The sequence below is a fragment of the Geotrypetes seraphini genome, chromosome 3 (assembly GCF_902459505.1).
Source record: "Geotrypetes seraphini chromosome 3, aGeoSer1.1, whole genome shotgun sequence".
NCBI classification, from domain to species: Eukaryota; Metazoa; Chordata; class Amphibia; order Gymnophiona; family Dermophiidae; genus Geotrypetes; species Geotrypetes seraphini.
In genome coordinates this window covers 345973157-345990887 of record NC_047086.1, presented here as the reverse complement: position 1 = coordinate 345990887, position 17731 = coordinate 345973157, and the positions used below count along the sequence as shown (strand labels likewise).

The window sequence follows — 17731 nt, the reverse complement described above, 5'->3', positions numbered from 1 at the left end:
CAACATGGTCCATAGTTTGACAATGTTTTTGCATCCATGGGGGTATAAAGACATTATACAATCAAACTTCTTGTCTTCACTGCAATGATTTTTCTATGTCAAGGATTACACTGACATTCTTGTGCATGTTCAGCACTTTAAAAAATATAAATCAATCTCTTTTGGAGCTGCGAGTTACTCAGCATCATCTTCAATTTTAATGCTGGTAGGACAGGAACAACTGCTCTATAAGACCTCCACTTAGGGGAGCTGGGGCATAGGATCTTAGAAGTTTCAAGTTTCAAGTTTATTCAAGTATTTGTTAAACGCTTATCCTATGGTACAAAGATTTATACAATTAAAATAAATTTTTAGGATTACAAAAGGACAAACATCTTCTTTCTCCTCCATAGTGATTCCTCTGTCCTATTAATCTCTTTCTCCTCAACAATGCATTTCCCCCCTCTTAAATTCAATCAAATTGTACCTCGCTTAATCTATTGTAAACCGCATAGAACTTAACGGTATTGCGGTTATTATTATTATTATTAAATTGACAAACGTGGCTATTTAAGCCTTAGAGATACAATGGTAAGGAGGGGAGAACTACAATATTTTAGAAGAAAAGATACATAAAAGGGAAACACAATAGGGAGGGATAAAATTAAGAATTGCTGGACTTGAATCGAATAGAAAGTTAAAGGCGTCTTTAAAAACAAAAAAAACATTTTAAACTACCTTTAAATTTTTGCAGATTTTGTTCAGCTCTTAAATATATAGGAAGAGAGTTCCAGATCATTGGGGCGGTCACTGAGAAGATTAAACTACGCCGAGTACCTATTATCCTCAAGGATCGAACATTAAGTGTGTGCTGAGAAGTTGATCTAAGGGCTTTCAGGGGGGTCGTAAGGGATCAAGAGTCTGTCAATGAATGCTGGGGCATGGGTTTGTATCGTCCAATTGGATCCAACCATCGTGTAAAATCCTGTTATATATACCAGCTCCTCACAATGATTTGATGTCTTCATATTCATCATGCACATTGTGTGTGTTTTTTTTCTTAATTAATGGTATTATTATTTCTTCAAGGAATCTCAGTGACAGAGAGCTTAATCTTTCCTGAACTAGACCAAATGTTTCTTCTGCATCATGAAAGAGAAACAGCACAACCCAAATACCCTGAAATACTTTGCCATTTTTGCAGATCAGTTATCAAGCTTTTCTTCTGAATTTCAAGGAGCATATAAAACCAATATCCAAGTCTTGAATTCTCTAGAAATAACAATTTAATCTCAAGGTCAAAGACGTAGGTAACAAGGCAAAAAGGACCATGACTAGCGTCTGTGATACAAAAGACAAACTGGACTCCGACACATAGCACAAAATAATTATTATCTAGCAAATTAAAATGTGCCTATCAATTTTTGTAATAACACATATGGTGGAATTAATTTATTTAAACTAAAAATCTTTACTTTACCTTGTAAACTCTTTTTTGTACTGTATTCTGAATCAAGGCACGGGAACCCACCAACATTTTCAAAGCACAATTTCTTATTAATATAGAGGAAAAGAAGCACCATGATGATAATAAACACCCCAACAGCAGACAGGAATCCAAGAGCCTCTGGCGATACTAAAAGGAAAACACAGCAAAAATATTAGGCATTTTATAATATTACAGATTAAAAAGAAAATATAACTGGAATATAAGTGTCAAATTAAAATTAAACGAATGCTGAATTATACCAATGGAGCTTTGAACCCTTTATCTGATAAAGGCCTGTGTGAATCCCATGGAAATATCCATCAGAACCCAGCAAGGAGATCCAGGCTCAACCCCAAAAGGAAGAAATGGCAATTCCTAAGACCACCTGGCTAATAAATGTTCTTTGGAAAATTGTCCAGAATTTGATTCAAACTGAAAAACATAGCTGGATTTAATAGGAAAAAAATGGATGTAAGCATTCACAAAAGTTGTATATCACAGAAATAAAATGTATGAACATAAGAACATAAGCATTGCCTCTGCCAGGTCAGATCAGGGGTCCATCGTGCCCAGCAGTCTGCTCCCGCGGTGGCCCCCCAGGTCCATGACCTGTAAGTGATCCTTTACCTAAACCTTTTATTCCCTAATCCTCTATAATAAAAGGCTAAGTGCGCATGCGCTTTTCAAAGATCGTGATTCCTGGTGGCGTGAGGTGTGCTTCTGTGCCAGTCCTCACGGTGCTTGCGCTAGCTGGAGGCGCGTGACTGTGCAGAAGACGCCAGCGACTCCTCCCTCCCGCTGCCGCCCCTCTTCAAAGCGGCCTGCTGAGGTTCACCAGCCGCTGTAGCGAACCTCGCAGGCTGCTCTCCACCTTCCCGACATAGTGCTGAAGAAGGAGTCAGGGTTGCTGCTGCCGCCACACTCGTACGTCTTCCTGCAGCCCTGCCCACCGCCATGAAGCAGGAGAACCTGCTCGACGATCTGGGCTGAGAGGTGAACGATGCAGCCCCAGCTCCAGCTATGGAGGGAGGGTAAGAATAGGAGAGGGGGTGGAAATGGAAGGGGGCCATGGGGCAGGTAAGCATTGCACAACAGGGGACCAGGGGGAGAGGGAAAGGGGGCTGCTTTGGGGAGAGGAGGCAGACAGCAATCATCAGGGAGGAACAGAAGGGGGCCACGGAGCATGCAGGCATGGCACAACAGGCACAGGGCAGGCAGGCATTGCACAACAGGGGACCAGGGGGAGAGGGAAAGGGGGCTGCTGTGGGAGGAGGGGTATGCTGGGGACAGACAGAAATCAATGGGGGGGAATAGAAGAGGGCCACGGAGCATGCAGGCATGGCACAACAGGGGGAGAGGGAAAGGGGTGTGCTGGGGGGCAGAAAACAATCATGCTTTGCTCTGGGAGGGGGGAGACAGAAGGGGGCCACGGAGAGACAGGCAGGCATGGTGCAACAGAGAAATACAGGTAGGCAGGGGGGCCAAGGAGATACACAGACAGAATGAATAACAGACAGACAGACAGCGTCCAAGGAGAGAGAGACAAAGAAATAAACCCAGACAGACAGACATCTGCTCTAGCGCCCGTTAATGTAACAGGCTTAAAGACTAGTCATTTAATATTCTGTATAGTAATCCTCTATCTATACCCTTCAAACCCCTTCTCCTTCAGGAAATCATCCAAACCCTTTTTGAAACCCAGTATCGTACTCTGTCCTACCACCTCCTCTGGAAGCGCATTCCAGGTGTCCACCACACTCTGAGTGAAGAACTTCCTAGCATTTGTTCTGAATCTGTCTCCTTTCAATTTTTCTGAATGCCCTCTTGTTTTTGTTTTCCCCGCTAGTCTGAAGAATCTGTCCCTCTCCACCTTCTCTATGCCTTTCATGATCTTATAAGTCTCTATCATGTCCCCTCTAAGTCTCCGCTTTTCCAGGGAAAAGAGCCCTAGCTTCTCTAGCCTTTCAGCATATGAAAGGTTTTCCATGCCTTTTATCATTCTTGTTGCTCTTTTCTGGACCCTCTCGAGCATTGCCATATCCTTCTTAAGGTACGGCGACCAGTATTGGACGCAGTACTCCAGATGTGGGCGCACCGTCGCCCGATACAGTGGCAGGATAACTTCCTTCGTTCTATATGAAATGCTAAAAGACATGTGAGGGATTGCGTGGCATAGTTGCAGATATCCCTAGAAACAATATGGGAGTGAGTGACACAGTGGTTAAAGCTACAGACTCAGCACCCTGAGGTTGTGGGTTCAAATCCCACATTGCTCCTTGTGACCCTGGTCAAGTCACCTACACCCTGTGGTAGACTAGCCTGGTTTGGCTAGCTAGCTTGGCTTCCCCAGAGAGGTCAGCACATTTACAGCCAAGATACAACTGTATATAAATAGAATTCTTATTTGTTATCATTTGCCTCACATAAAATAGAATGAATTTGTCTTACCTGAGCAAAACTGCTGCAGGCATCAGTCTGTTTTCCCAAGGCCTGTAGGAGTAGTAATTAGTGCTATAAACTAATTATAGGTAATTAGTCCTAAGTTATATGGCTCTTGCGTCTGAGAAAAGCACTAAATTACAAAGCCAGGGAACACATTTCTTGCTTGCTTAGATAAGCCAGACCAGGTAATGCAAATAATGCTTTTATTCAGAATTTTAGCATTTCATAGAAAAATAAAATTCAGGCATACAACAATGCTAAGGATTAGATACATGCATAAATATGTAAGTATACATATACATTAGCACTACTATTCAACATGTGCAAACATTTAGCAAATCTGTATAAGACACAGAATATGCATAGAAACACAGATCTTCTAGACAGAAAAGCACATAGCTAAGTTTTCTATAGAGCAGACTGGATGGACTGTTCAGGTTTTTATCTGCTGTCATTTACTATGTTACTATGTTTATCACTGAACTAATTACCATGTCCCATAGACCTTTCCTTTTCAGGCAACTGCCATATCCCTATCCAACCAGCTGAACAGTAGAGAAAATTCCTACTCTCACCATTAGTTGGTCGAGGGGTGTCTCCATGGGGTATGAAGGAATTATCTTCCCGGGCAGTTAGCCAGAAGCATGCCCATGTTCTACTAGTCTCACAAAGATCATCACACTGCTGATGTACCAGTTCTTGCAGGGTGATAAATGCCCACACAAAAGCTGTCTTTCAGAGGAAAAGTTCACAGACTGAATTCATAAAGTTTCTCTTTCTCTCTATCTTCCCACAGCAGCACACAAGGAGACTTTCTCGGCAATCTTGTTTCAGGGGAACCACACAAACTCACACAAATCCAAGTCCCAAACTCCTCCAGCACCTTTCTTTGTCTAACTAAAAGGTGTCCCCCTTCTCCTTCCTCCTCTGCCAAGGGTTTTCCCCATGGACCAATCGGTGTCCATCTTGTAGGGGCATTCTTCGGTCACATAGCAGAATCATGAAGCCTGCGTGCCAGTGTCAGATGGACTCACAAATCATGCCATAAAGATAAGGTACCTGGCATGAATTGTCCAAGTTCTGTAGATATAGTCTCTCTCCTCCACATATTCCACTGGGGAAGCAAGGGGCCCTGGTGCTGGTAAAGATGGCCTTGTCAGATCACACATAGCTTGTAAAATTCCAAGAGGCTGCAATTGGAAAGAAAATGGTTCTTGGCCTAAGTTAGGACACTGGCCTAAAATGCTGTGCAGGAATAGCCCTACAGGCCTGCCTCTACCTATCTCTAGGGAAAACTTGAGATTTCCTCTTTTTTCCCTCAGGGACCTCTCTAGAATAAACCCAGCCTGGGTAAAAATACCTCTCCCCTGTGAATCCCGCCCTTGTGACTGAACACTGAGCATGCAGGCTTCCTGAGCCAGAGAAGCATTCTTGGTTCCTTCCTGGCAATTGACATATGCCACCACTGTCGCATTGTCAGAGAATACTTGGACCGATTGGCCTGCCAGAATCATCTGCAATTTCACCAGAGTCAAGCAAATGGCCCGCAGTTCCAATCGATTGATTGACCATTTCCTTTGAGAGAGTGTCCAATGTCCCTAAATGGGATGACAATTGCAATGGGCTCCCCAGCTGTGGAGACTGTTATCTGTCGTCACAACCACCTAAGACACAATTCTCAGTGGCATGCTCCTGGAGAGGGACTGCAGAAGGAGCCACCAATTCATGCTGGCCCGGGCCTCCAGAGTCCAAGGAAGAGCTGCCTGCAATGCTTCCATCTGCGGAGCCCAGCATGAGAGCTATACATACTACAAAGTACACCTATGCACCTTTGCCCAAGGGACATCTTTGGAGGCCACCAAGAAATTTGCGAGCACAGATTCTGTCTGTGTGCTTCTAGAAGATAAACCTGGCCAGCTACCATATCAAACAAGACCCCCAGATATTCCAGGAACTGCGAAAGAGTCAAATTGCTGTTCCTTTAATTCACAATCCAACCCAGGCCTTCCAAGATCTGGACCACCTGATCCACCGTGCACCGATCCTCGGACAACAAGGGGGCTCTAACAGTCAATCATCCAAGTACGGGTGCACCTGCAGCCCCATCTCCCTCAAGTGAGCTACAACAACCACCATTAACTTTGTGAAGGTACGATGCGCCATAGCCAGGCCAAAATGCTTAGTAATGATTTTTCAGAACATGAAACCGGAGGAATTTCTGGTGCGCCTGATAAATGGGAATATTTAAGTATGCCTCTGTGAGATCCAGAGAGGCAAGAAACTCGCCCGGATCCACTGTCGCTTTGACAGACCTCAATGTCTCCATGCAAAAGTGTGGAACTTTGAGCACTACATTGACATTAACATGCGTAAAATCCAGGATTGGTTTCCAATAAGCTGAGCTTTTCTTTGGCATGATAAAGTATATGGAGTATCTGCCAAAGCCCAAGTCTTCAGGCAGCACCTGTTCTATGACCTGAATATCCAAAAATCTTTGTACAGTGGCCTGCCCCTTGACTGCCTTTTCCGGGTACCCCATGGGAAAGTCCACACACCAATCTATCAGAGGCCAGGCAAATTACAGCTTGTAGCCGGAATGATTAACATTCAAAACCCACTGGTCAGATAAAATGCACACCCAAGCCTGCAAGAACACTGAGAGTCTGTCCCTGGTATGCAGAGAAACCTCCCTCGGCCTGGCGTCACTGCGCCTTTCTGGTAGAGGGAGCCAAACAGGAGGCAGAAGGCTGGTTATGCCTGGAGCCTGAGAACCTCTGCCTATGGCTCTGGAAAAATCTCTGAGACATGGAGCTTGAATAAGGGCGGGAATGTCTGGAGCCACGAAAATTAGACCATCCCAAATTTCTAGAGATTCTGGGTCTGGTGTCAGGCAGGGTCTTAGGGCAACGGTCCACCATAGAATTCCCTTAAAGGGAAGACTAGAAAGAGTAGCTTTAGTGTAATGACTGGCCCACTGTCCAATCCAGAACACATACGGTGAACAGAAATTAAATATGCAGACACCTGACCCAGGACCCGCATAAGGTCATATGGGGCATCAGCAACAGAATCTACTCCAGCCAAAAGAAGCTGAGGAGGCGGCGGCTTCACAGCCTCACTTTCCAGAGAACGCAGCCTGGATAAGCAAACGAGCGTGACAAAGGACACCGCCGAGGCAGCTTTGACTCCCAAAGCTGCTGCCTCAAAAAGTCTTCTGAGAACAACATCCACACGGTGGTCCTGATAGTCCTTGAGCACCATACCACCCTCACTGAGGAGGTGCACTTAGTTACCAGCGCAACCACAGGGTCCACTTTAGGCTGACCAAGAAGCTGCTGGCACTCTTGCTGTATAGGGTACAAACAGGACCTAGCCCTCTCCATATTGAGTGTGCCTTCCAGAGAATCCCATTGCTCTGAGATCAGAATGCTCATATCAGTATGCCAGGGCAAAGCGGAAGATTGAGCTCGTACTCCGCAAAGGAGAGAGGAGGAGATAGAAGGAGCCGGCTGAGTGACTAAATGCAACTCCTGCAGAGACTCCGAAATGAGATCAGGCAAAGCAGCAGACTTAAACAAATGCAGAACCGTGGGATCATCCCCAGGTTCTAAAGACAGAGAAGGATCCAAAGATTTAGCATACTGTCCCCGAGTCACCCACCACAGGGAAAGCATCTCTGTAATGCTTGACCAGCATTACAGAGGTTCACGGGAAGGGGACCGTGTGCATGGCAGGGGGGGTCAGGAAGGAGCAGCGGGGGAAGAAAAGGGTGGGGGGCACCAATGCCCCAGGTGCCACTCATCCTTACTACGCCACTTCATTACAAAGAAAAACAAAAAATACTTATGCCACATCCTCCATCAAGGTTTCCCTAGTTGATCAAAAGAAACCCCCATTTCAAGAACAAATTATTACAAAGGGACTAATAATAAAGTCCCGCCTCCTTCAACCTGTAAATTTAATCTATGTGGGACAACAATTTCTAACATAAAAATTCATTGTTATCTGACACATAAAATTTGTCTAGTCTCCCTGCCTTACAGCTGTTCAAAAGCATGCATTCCATCATCGCCCTCATCACAATGTCCCTGTAAAACTAAACAACTGCATAAGCCTCTAAATAGTATATGCATGGATGTATACCCAGGGAAGTAGTCTGGTCAGAATAGAAGCATATTTGCGAACTACATGCATATTTTATAAAAGAAGCATGTACTCAAACATAGTTATACCATTTTCAGGGTTTTGCAAAGAGTCGCTTTTAGCCTCTGATCCATGAGTTTCTGAGCCAGGACCTTTAGGGACCCCTGAGGAAGACAGTTTTGTCGAAACACAGACCACGTAGGGTCCAAAGTCCCCAATGGTTTGGATCCTAGATACTCTTTTCGTGGATTTTTGGATTGAACTTTTTATAAAGCCTACATCTTGATCATCTTCTCCACAGTGTCTTTGGTTTTATCATAAGTTTTTACATCTGCCCCTGTACACTGTTGGGATTGGATCTAGGTATATTTTCCAGAAGTACAGTACATAGGCACCTGTTTTGGGACTTCCCATATAGGTATTCTGTTATACCTATAAAATCAAGCTCAAATTGTCTGTGTTCACAAATAATATACTTGTAAAGAACTTCAGAACAAAGTAAAACAATTGTTAATTACAAATAGCCCAGTGTCCCAGAAGAAAATATAATTTGTTTTCATAGGTTTCTTATTATCTCTGCAGTCTTAATTTCATCAGAATGATTAGTCCTCGCTCACGCAGAGAATATTTGTGTTACTTAAAATCAGATCAGGGCTTTGGGCAGATTCTTAATGAAGTAACAAACAAGTGAACGCAAAAAAAGGAGTATAATTTTGTTTAGCATACCGAACAGTGCAGTGCATCCGATTGTTGTGTCTGGTATTATTAAATGGACATGCTCAAGACTTGACTTATGTTAGTCATAAGACTTTTTGGCCAGTCCTAGATTTCTACAAACCTCATCCTGGTGCATTATGGAACCTGCAGCACTGATTTCAATGGATAGAATTGTGGACTACAAATACTATACTGCTTTGGGCTATAATTTTAAAACCAGGACTGGCCAAAAAGTCTCCCTTCTGGAATGGGTAACCTGGTCACCTTAGTCATAACCATGTTTTATTACTGTAACATTAACATATGCATTTCTATTCCACTTTACCTTTCAGTTAAAGGCGGATCATAAGCAAAATGTTTATGTTTTATGTTTATTAGTATTTATAGACCGCTATTTGATATATCATCATAGTGGTTTATATTGTACTAAACAAAAAAGAAATGAACTCCTTAATCAATTGTTAAGTAAAATACAAAGAAAATAATAAATTACAAAGTAAATTCTAATTAAAATTTAAAAAATCAGTGAATTCTATACATTTCAATTTACCAGTCCTCTAAGACATCATCAATAATAATTAATCACAATTATTTCATCTAATCTTAAATATTTTTAGAACAGCCATGTTTACAATTGTTGTCCAAACAATTTACAGGACAACATCATTTTAAGTTTCACCAAAGAGAATTATTAGCTTGACAAGTGGTTAAACATTTGTTGACTTCCCAGACTCTGCAGATTTTCTTACTGTTTTTCATTAACCACACCAGTACATCCCAAATTCATTTTTCTCAGTCCTTCAAAGTACTGCAAGGTTGCCACTAGAGGTCACCGCAGTCATTTTTGAGAGGTTGCTGCAATGGATAGGAGCAAGAGGATTTTGTTCCTGTCCATTTCCCCACTGGACCATCAGGCAAATGGATGGATAAACCTGATAACATTGCATTTCTGGAGATGTGCTTGGGTGGGATGTAGGGGGATCCAAAGGGCAGTCTGTTTCTTTCGGGGAGGGAGGAGCAGAGCAGGAATTGGAAGGGTCCCATACACTTACGGCTTCTTTTACAAAGCTGCACTAGCGGCTGCACTAACGGCCCTGAAGCCCATAGAGATTTAAAGGGCTTTGGGGTTGTTGTCGTGCGGCAGCCGCTAGCACAGCTTTGTAAAAGAAGCCGTTAATGTGGTCCCCACAGCTGACTATTAGCAAGGCCCTACATAAGCTCCAGTGGCTAGCACATGCTGAATTACCCCCAGATATATCAATGCCAATGGCCAGACAAGGCCCTGCATTGAATATCTGAGGCTAATTTTGTCCCCCATTGTCAGCATTTCAAATAACACTGACCACCACAGGCTGAATATTGACTGGAACATAAACAGCACAGAACACAAAAAACAAAAGTACAACTCCAGTAGTTGAGAACTAAGGCCAGTGCCAGGCAGACTTCTACAGTCTGTGACCTGAAAATGGCAAAGACACATCAGGATTAAGTATGCATATTTTATAGCATATTCATATCATTTGCTGTGAGTGTGGGTGCTGTGTATGTCAATGGAGGAAGGGGCAGAAATCAAACCAAGTGAAGAGAAGTTTTCAGCTTGAGGAATTCACCAAGCTGTTACCTGGGCTAATTCCAATGAAAACTATCTTAATAGTGCCTCTCCTCTACCCATAAGGGTGGTTTGAAAAGTTTGGTAAAAAAGCACATTTTTTTCTATCATAGGAAAAATAGCTTACAAAAAAAAAATCGTATAGCCCTCGATGGAAACTACATTGTTTAATTTGCGTTTGTTTGTTTTTTTTTTATCAAACTTTTCAAACCACCCTCGTATATCCTATCAAAAGCAACAAAGAAAGCTAAATTGCTTTTTCCATTTGTGAAGTTTTTTTCACACATAAAACCTTTTGTAAATTTATACATCAGGCACAATGGAGCTGTAAAAACATATTTATTTTGGATTAGTATGGATATGTGGAAGAGAATAGAGTAGGCTGAAATTTCTGTTGCATTTTGGTATTTGACTAATCTGTTGTATGTCTTAATTTTAGGAATGTTAATCTGAGCACTCTCGGGAGGACAAGCTAAATAATTGAATAAATAAATAATGCTAAAGCTTAGCACACACTAACGGACATTAGCATGTGCTTAGTGCTACATGGCCCATAGGTATAAAATAGGACACATAGGGCTCCTTTTACAAAGGTGCGCTAGCATTTTTAACGCATGCACTAGATTAGTGTGTGCCATACTGCACGCTAGCCGAAAATCTACCGCCTGTTCAAAAGGAGGCGGCAGCGGCTAGCGCGCGCTATTCCACGCGTTAAGGCTCTAGCGAGGCTTTTTAAAAGGAGCTCATAGAGGTGCATTTTCAATAGGATGTGTAAGTCTGACTTTGGATGTTTCCCACAAAACATCCAAAATTGGACTTCCAGAAGGGTCCATTTTCGAAGGGCCCAAATTTATTTTTGACAATCATCTAGTTGGACGTCTTGGCCACCAGGACGTCCAACTAGATGTCTAACCTCAGGAAGTCTAACTTTAGTCCCCATTTTCAACCACAATACCATCCAAGTTGAAAACGTCCAAAAGAAGCCCATTTGGATGTAGAAGGGCCACACAGACAGGCTAAAACACAAGGCTGTTGAAACTGATGCTGCTGATGTCGACTTTTTATTGCTATCCAAAATGACAAAAGACATCCAGAACTTGTGACGAAAGAGGACCCAGACAGGCTAACAGAACATTGGAGCACATTAGAAGGCACTGCTGTGAACTTCACATAAACAGTGTCAGAAGTACATCTCACCATAACCCCTTTATAATGTATGGTCAGCCCTCCAAACCCCCCCCCCAAAAAACCTACTATACCCACTTGGCCACCACCCAATAGCCCTTATGGCTGCAGGTGGCACCTATACAGCAGTATAGTAGGGTTTTGGTGGGCTCACACGTTCCACCATAAATGTAGTAGTTAGAGTGGCTTATGGGCCTCCTCCTCTATATGGTTCACTAGCCCACCCATCTGACTACTTAAGACACTAGTGTGATGCTTTACTAGGCTTTCCCATACCAAGTACTGCTGTACTGTGTGCACTGTTTCATTCACGTTTTTTTGGAGGGGAGGGGGATCAGTGACCACTGAAGGAGTATGTGGGGCTCATTCCCTCCAGTGGTCACTCAGTCCCTCCAGTGGTGGGTACCCTTTTGGTACAGACGCTTCTCAAATATGTCTAGTTGAAAACATCTAAGTTCCATCCAGGACATCCTAGGAAAGATTTGATTATAACTGCAGGACATCCAAGTCTAAGCCCACCCATTCCCTGCCCATGGCCTACCAACATGCCCATTTCTACTCTGGACACACAGCAGGTAAGAATCCTGCTAGACATCCAGAAAGTCAGTTTTGAGAATGCACACTTGGATGTTTTGACTAGTGTGACGTCCAGTTTATGCTGTCTTTCAGATATTTATCTTTTTTTTGAAAATAAGCCCCATAGCATTTAGCATGAGCTAATTTTGTTAGCTTACACTAAGCTTTGGTAAAAGGGCCCCGATGCTAGTAAATTTCACTCTTTAGGGTAGTCCCCTCTTGACATCTCTGGCTTGTACTAGAGGCAGTGGAGGGTGAAAATGACTTGCCCAACTTCCCAGGTTCTCAGCCTGCAGCACCAGAGCCAAGCTACCCAGTTGCACAAAGACATTTTGGCCAGTCCTGTTATTGAATTTATATCCCAGTTCAGTGTGCTCTTTAAAGTCCCTGATTCTATCCACCGAAATCAGTGTTGAGGTCCCATAATGCACTGGTATAGGATTGTCAGAAATCCAACCCTGGCCTAAAACCTCCCTCTTGGAACTGGGTAACTTGGCAGCTCTAACCATTAAGCCACTCCGGCATGTGCCTTCCTAGTCCCCATGCTCACTCACATAAACTATTATTGCTACTACATCCACAGCAAGACTCAGTGCTTTCCCTAAGATTTCTGGAAAGGTGAAATGTGGAGAAAGGCCATAAATGAAAATATGGGGGAAGGAGGGAAATGAAAATAATATGCCTGGTGGCAGGGGGGGGGGGGGGGCTCAATATAGTGTTGATCTAGCTCTGATGTCAACAAAGTATCTTCCAAATGCAATTCATTTGATAGCTTGTTCTAAACCTTGACAGCTATCACCAGGGTTATTTGAGTGGGCATGTCAAAGCAGCTCCTGATTGGATAAGGCCCAACTTAGTGCAGGAAGAGGCGGTCAGAGCGTACCATGAGTGATTTCCTGCACTCGCGGTGCTTCAGCTGCTCTCTCCTGCCTCTCCCGCTGCCCTCTCCTTGTCGGCAGTTCAAGGTCGGAAAATACCGCGAATGGCCGGGATCGCGAACCACGAATGACCGGAGGAACACTGTACTGCCTTTTTGTAGTTATACAACCACACTCAAAGCAGTTTTACATACAGGTACTTCAAGCATTTCCCTCTCTGTCCTGATGGGTTCACAATCTATCTAATGTACCCAGGGCAGTGGAGGATTAAGCAATTTGCCCAGGGTCACAGGGGAGCAGCATGGGATTTGAACCTACCACCTCAAGGTTCTGAAACTTTAACCACTGCACCACACTCTCCCCTCTCCTCACTAAGCAGTCATATGATAAACTTAAATATTCCCAACAGCAGCTCCACACGATCCCATTCCATCCTGTTGTATAGGGTGCTTTCACTTTTGCTTACACCTCATGAAATCCAGTACCCCAAACTTGCTTTGTCCTTTACTTTTAACTAGACCAAATGCTCAAATTCCCTGTTTCCAAATGAATTGTATTGAATCAACTAGAAAATGACCTGGAAAAAAAAAAGCAAACTATTACCTTGCACCTCAATCAAACAGGATTTTGAAATTCCCATAGCACCAAAATGGCCCTTTTAGAAGTCACAGCCTATATAGAGTGAAGGAGTGGCCTAGTGGTTAGAGCAGCTGCCTCAACACCCTGAGATTGTGAATTTGATCCCCACTGTAAATTTTTGTGGGTCTGGGAAAGTCTTAACACTTCATTGCCCCAGGTACAAAATAAGTAATAGTCTAAAATATATAAACGGCTTTGATTATAACCACACAGAAAAAGTGGTATAACAAGCCCCATCTCCCTTTACCTATATCAAGTATTAGATCAGAATAGAACCTCCTTTATGATATCTTTGGACCTCTTCTTTGCATTTAACCTCAAAGATCACAGACTTCTTATGGACAGGTTACATGATATAGGCATCAGAGACACAGAGGGGCATAATCAAAAGAAACATCTAAGTCCGTTTTGGGCTTAAGTCGCAAGTCGCCCAAAGTCAGACACGGGAAAAGGTCCATTTTTTTAAAATACGTCCAACATATATTTTTCCAAAAATCATCCAACTGTACATCCTGCTGTCTGATCGTCCAGCCTGCTAAGTCATCCATCTTTATACCCCATTTTCATCCAAGTCACAAACGCCTAGAGAAATACCTTTAGGGCGCGAGAGGAGCCAGAAAAGTGATGGACTGGACATCCAGACATGGCACCGGAGTAGTGGGGTACCTTACAGGGCACTGCTGTGAACTTCACAAAAAGAGGCCCACATAAACATCTCATTACAGCTCCCTTATAGGTCATGGTGAACCCCCCAAAACACCCCCAGAATCTACTAGACCCACCTATCTACCACCCCAATAGCCCTTATGGCTGCAGGATCTACTTATATGGCAGTACAAAAGGGTTTGGGGGTTTTTTTGGGGTGCACGTTTCACTATGAATGCAGTGATTAGAGTGGCTTATGGCCCTGGGTCCTACTCTCCATGGTTCACTAACCCACCTCCAAGACTACTGAAGCCATCTCTGTGCAGCTCTACTAGGCTTTCCTTTGCCAGGCTACCAGGTGCTGATGTTCTGGAGGCAGATGTGTAAAGTTGTTATTACGATTTTTAGGGGGGCAGTGTGTGGGGGTCTGTACTTTGTGTCTGCATTGCTTATCTGGTCACTTTGGATACCTTCTTATGACTTAGACCTGGTTTTAGATGGCCTAAGTCACAACGTCCATGTTCCGTCTAGGTCAGGGGTGTCCACCCTTTTGGCTTCCCTGGGCCGCATTAGCTGAAAATTTTTTTTCTGGGGCCGCATAAACACGCAAATGCTACAGCAAGACAGAGGAGGGAGCCAGCAAGATAGTAAACACCCGGGGACAGCAGAGGGAAACAATGCATCGCTCTTAACCGGGGCCGCACAAAATACTTCATGGGGTCACATGCGGCCCTCGGGCCGCAGGTTGGACACCCCTGGTCTAGGCAGTGTTGTAAAACTTTCGGTTTTACATGCAGTATGACTAAGTCTAGGACGGCCCACGGTCCGCCCAAATCCCACCCTCGACACTCCTTCTGACATGCCCCTTTTAGCTCTGGTCGTTCAGCAGCACTGTGAAGGCCTAGGTCATTGTTAAATACGTCTAAAACCCGGTTTGAATATCGGCACTTGGATGACATATCTCACTGATCATCTAAGTGTCGATTTAGGCCGGTTTTTAGATGTATTTCTGTTTTGATTATGAGCCCCACAGTCTTTGATTCATTCCAATTATAGAATGACATGGGGACAAATTTTTCCCCATTCCTGCAGGAACTCAATTTCTCTGCTGCATCCCCGCAAGTTTTGTCGCTGTCCCTGTCCCATTCCTGTAAGATCAGCCTTAAGTTTTTTATATACCGCCTATCAAGGTTATCTAAACGGTTTTACAATCAGGTACTCAAGCATTTTCCCTATCTGTCCCGGTGGGCTCACAATCTATCTTACATACCTTAACCGCACAAACCTCAAATACTTATGATTTTAAAGTTTTTGAGGCTTGTGCAGATGTGGACGTAGCTTTCAGGAATGGGACAGAAAAAGAACTTTCCAGGATGGGACGAGAAAATGAGTTCCCGATGGGATGGGGAAAATTTTGTCCCTGGGTCATTCTCTGATTCCAATCATACCTCTCAGACAGAAATAATGTTGTCAGTCAAATGACTGCCACTTCTTGCTCTTCCTTCCTTCCTTCCTTGTGGAGGCCCAAGTGATTCAACTTAGCCTCTATTCTCTCTAACACATTTCTGCCACTCCTATCCTCATCTACTCACTGGGTTTGATGCCATTTGTTTACAAAGATGATATTCAAAGTCCGGCCCGCCTAAACTCTGATGAACCTGTTTACTAACGTGGTAAGTGTTTGCATTTACCACGTGTTAGATGTGAAAATTAAGAAGTGGTACAGTGGTACAGTGCAAAGCCTGTACAGTAACTGTTGAGGTGTTTCCAGCATCTGTCCTATAGTTACCACATAAGCTAGACACGTGCTACATAGAAAAGATGGTGGAAGAAGGTGGTGGGAGGAAAGAGTAAAAGTACACATGTTGCTTAATGGCACGTACTTGGATGGTGTGAGTTTGAGTGAAGCATAGAAGTACATGTGTAAAATATAACATACTATTATACTGTATATTGACTGTCTACTTATAAACTGCTGTGATACTTAGCGAATGGGCAGAATGCGTATATCTAGCAGTGCTACAGAAATGATAAGTTATGTTAATCTGGTTTTCTATTCCGCCTTATTAAGTAGTAATAGTAGTAGTATTATATAAAGTCATGGAATAAACAAACAGTATTCCTATATTTTATAAATGTGTGGGTATATATAAACTTAAATTACAGTGTGTTTTCACATTCATGTATCCAACGCACTGCCATTAGTATAATTTTGTCTCTTAAAAGGTTAACATTACATTACATTACAATAGAGATTTCTATTCCGCCATTGCCTTGCGGTTCAAGACGGATTACAAAAGAATTACAAAAAAATATATTACAAGAAGAAGATAACTGGTAATTTCTAGAGGAGATAAAGAGTAGATGAGGTTGCATTTAAACTTTAGAACAGAGCTAATTCTGTTCAAGTTTCCGTTGCTATTAAATTGAAAAACTTAAAATGCACGCAATCTGATCATTTCACTGAAGCGTTAAATTTTCCTATTAAAGGGGAAAGTTCTCACTATGGGTCATAGAAAAACATAGAAAGACGGCTTGTTCTACACCAACTCGTGCTATTGAAGCACAGGTTTCAATTATTCAGTGAGACCTAGTTTACTGGGGTTAAAAGTAAAATAAGAAGCCTTAACTGTAGCCCACATTGATAACTTTCCCTCTAAACTGACTCATTTCTAATGGTCAAATATTCAAATAAAACAGCAGAGACATTGAAATTGATGCATTTCCACTAGATCTTGGATTTAGTTCCCAGTAGTAGTAGCTCGAGGTGCGTTACATTCAGGTACACTGGGTATTTCTCCATCCTTGCAAAGGAGGATTAAATGTCTTGCCCACATTCACAAGAATCATCTGACTTAGGTAGTTCTCAGCCCACCATTAGGCGACTCAGTGGCGTAATGAGAGTGGGTGGTGGCACCCCTCCCCTGCCCGCTTCTCCGCCCCCCTACTCCTTCACGACCTCCCCTGCCGTGCACGCACCTCCCCTTCCCCCATACCTCTAATTTTCCTGGTGCAAGCAGCATCACAAACTCTCCCCCTAGGTACGGGACCCAGAAGAGACAGATGAGAGACAGCCAACACCAACGTGGGCAGCAAATTCATGATACTGCTCTTGCCGGGAAATTTAAAGAGGTACGAGGGAAGGGCTGCATGCGCACGGCAGGGGGGGTTGGGAGGGAACGGGGAGACAGAGAGAAGGACGGGTGCCGGTGCCCCCACCATGATGGTGCACAGAGTGGACCGCCCCCCACCCCCTTTTTACTAGGCCACTGAGGTTACTTATCTATTCATGTAAAACATTCTAAAAAAACAGAAAATATTTCTTAAGATCTACACAATAAAGTAGATACTTTGGACACAAACTTACCTTCCTTTATTTATGTGCTAAAACTGGCCTTCTGGAAAATTCTATCTTGAATAAACATATCC

The 17731-nt window shown here is 43.3% G+C and overlaps 1 protein-coding gene across 3 annotated transcripts in view; it reads right to left on the bottom strand.

The window, feature by feature from the left end:
• The window catches only part of SYT14 (synaptotagmin 14), a 235797-nt gene that overhangs the window by 171430 nt on the left and 46636 nt on the right, over positions 1 to 17731 (bottom strand). For 2 of the 3 annotated variants that reach the window (XM_033939955.1, XM_033939956.1), the window contains exon 3: positions 1460 to 1615. In XM_033939955.1, coding sequence (XP_033795846.1) covers positions 1460 to 1615 — 156 coding nt within the window. Of the gene's footprint in view, positions 1 to 1459; positions 1616 to 17731 lie in introns of those variants that run through there. The other variant, XM_033939954.1, reaches the window with a different exon arrangement.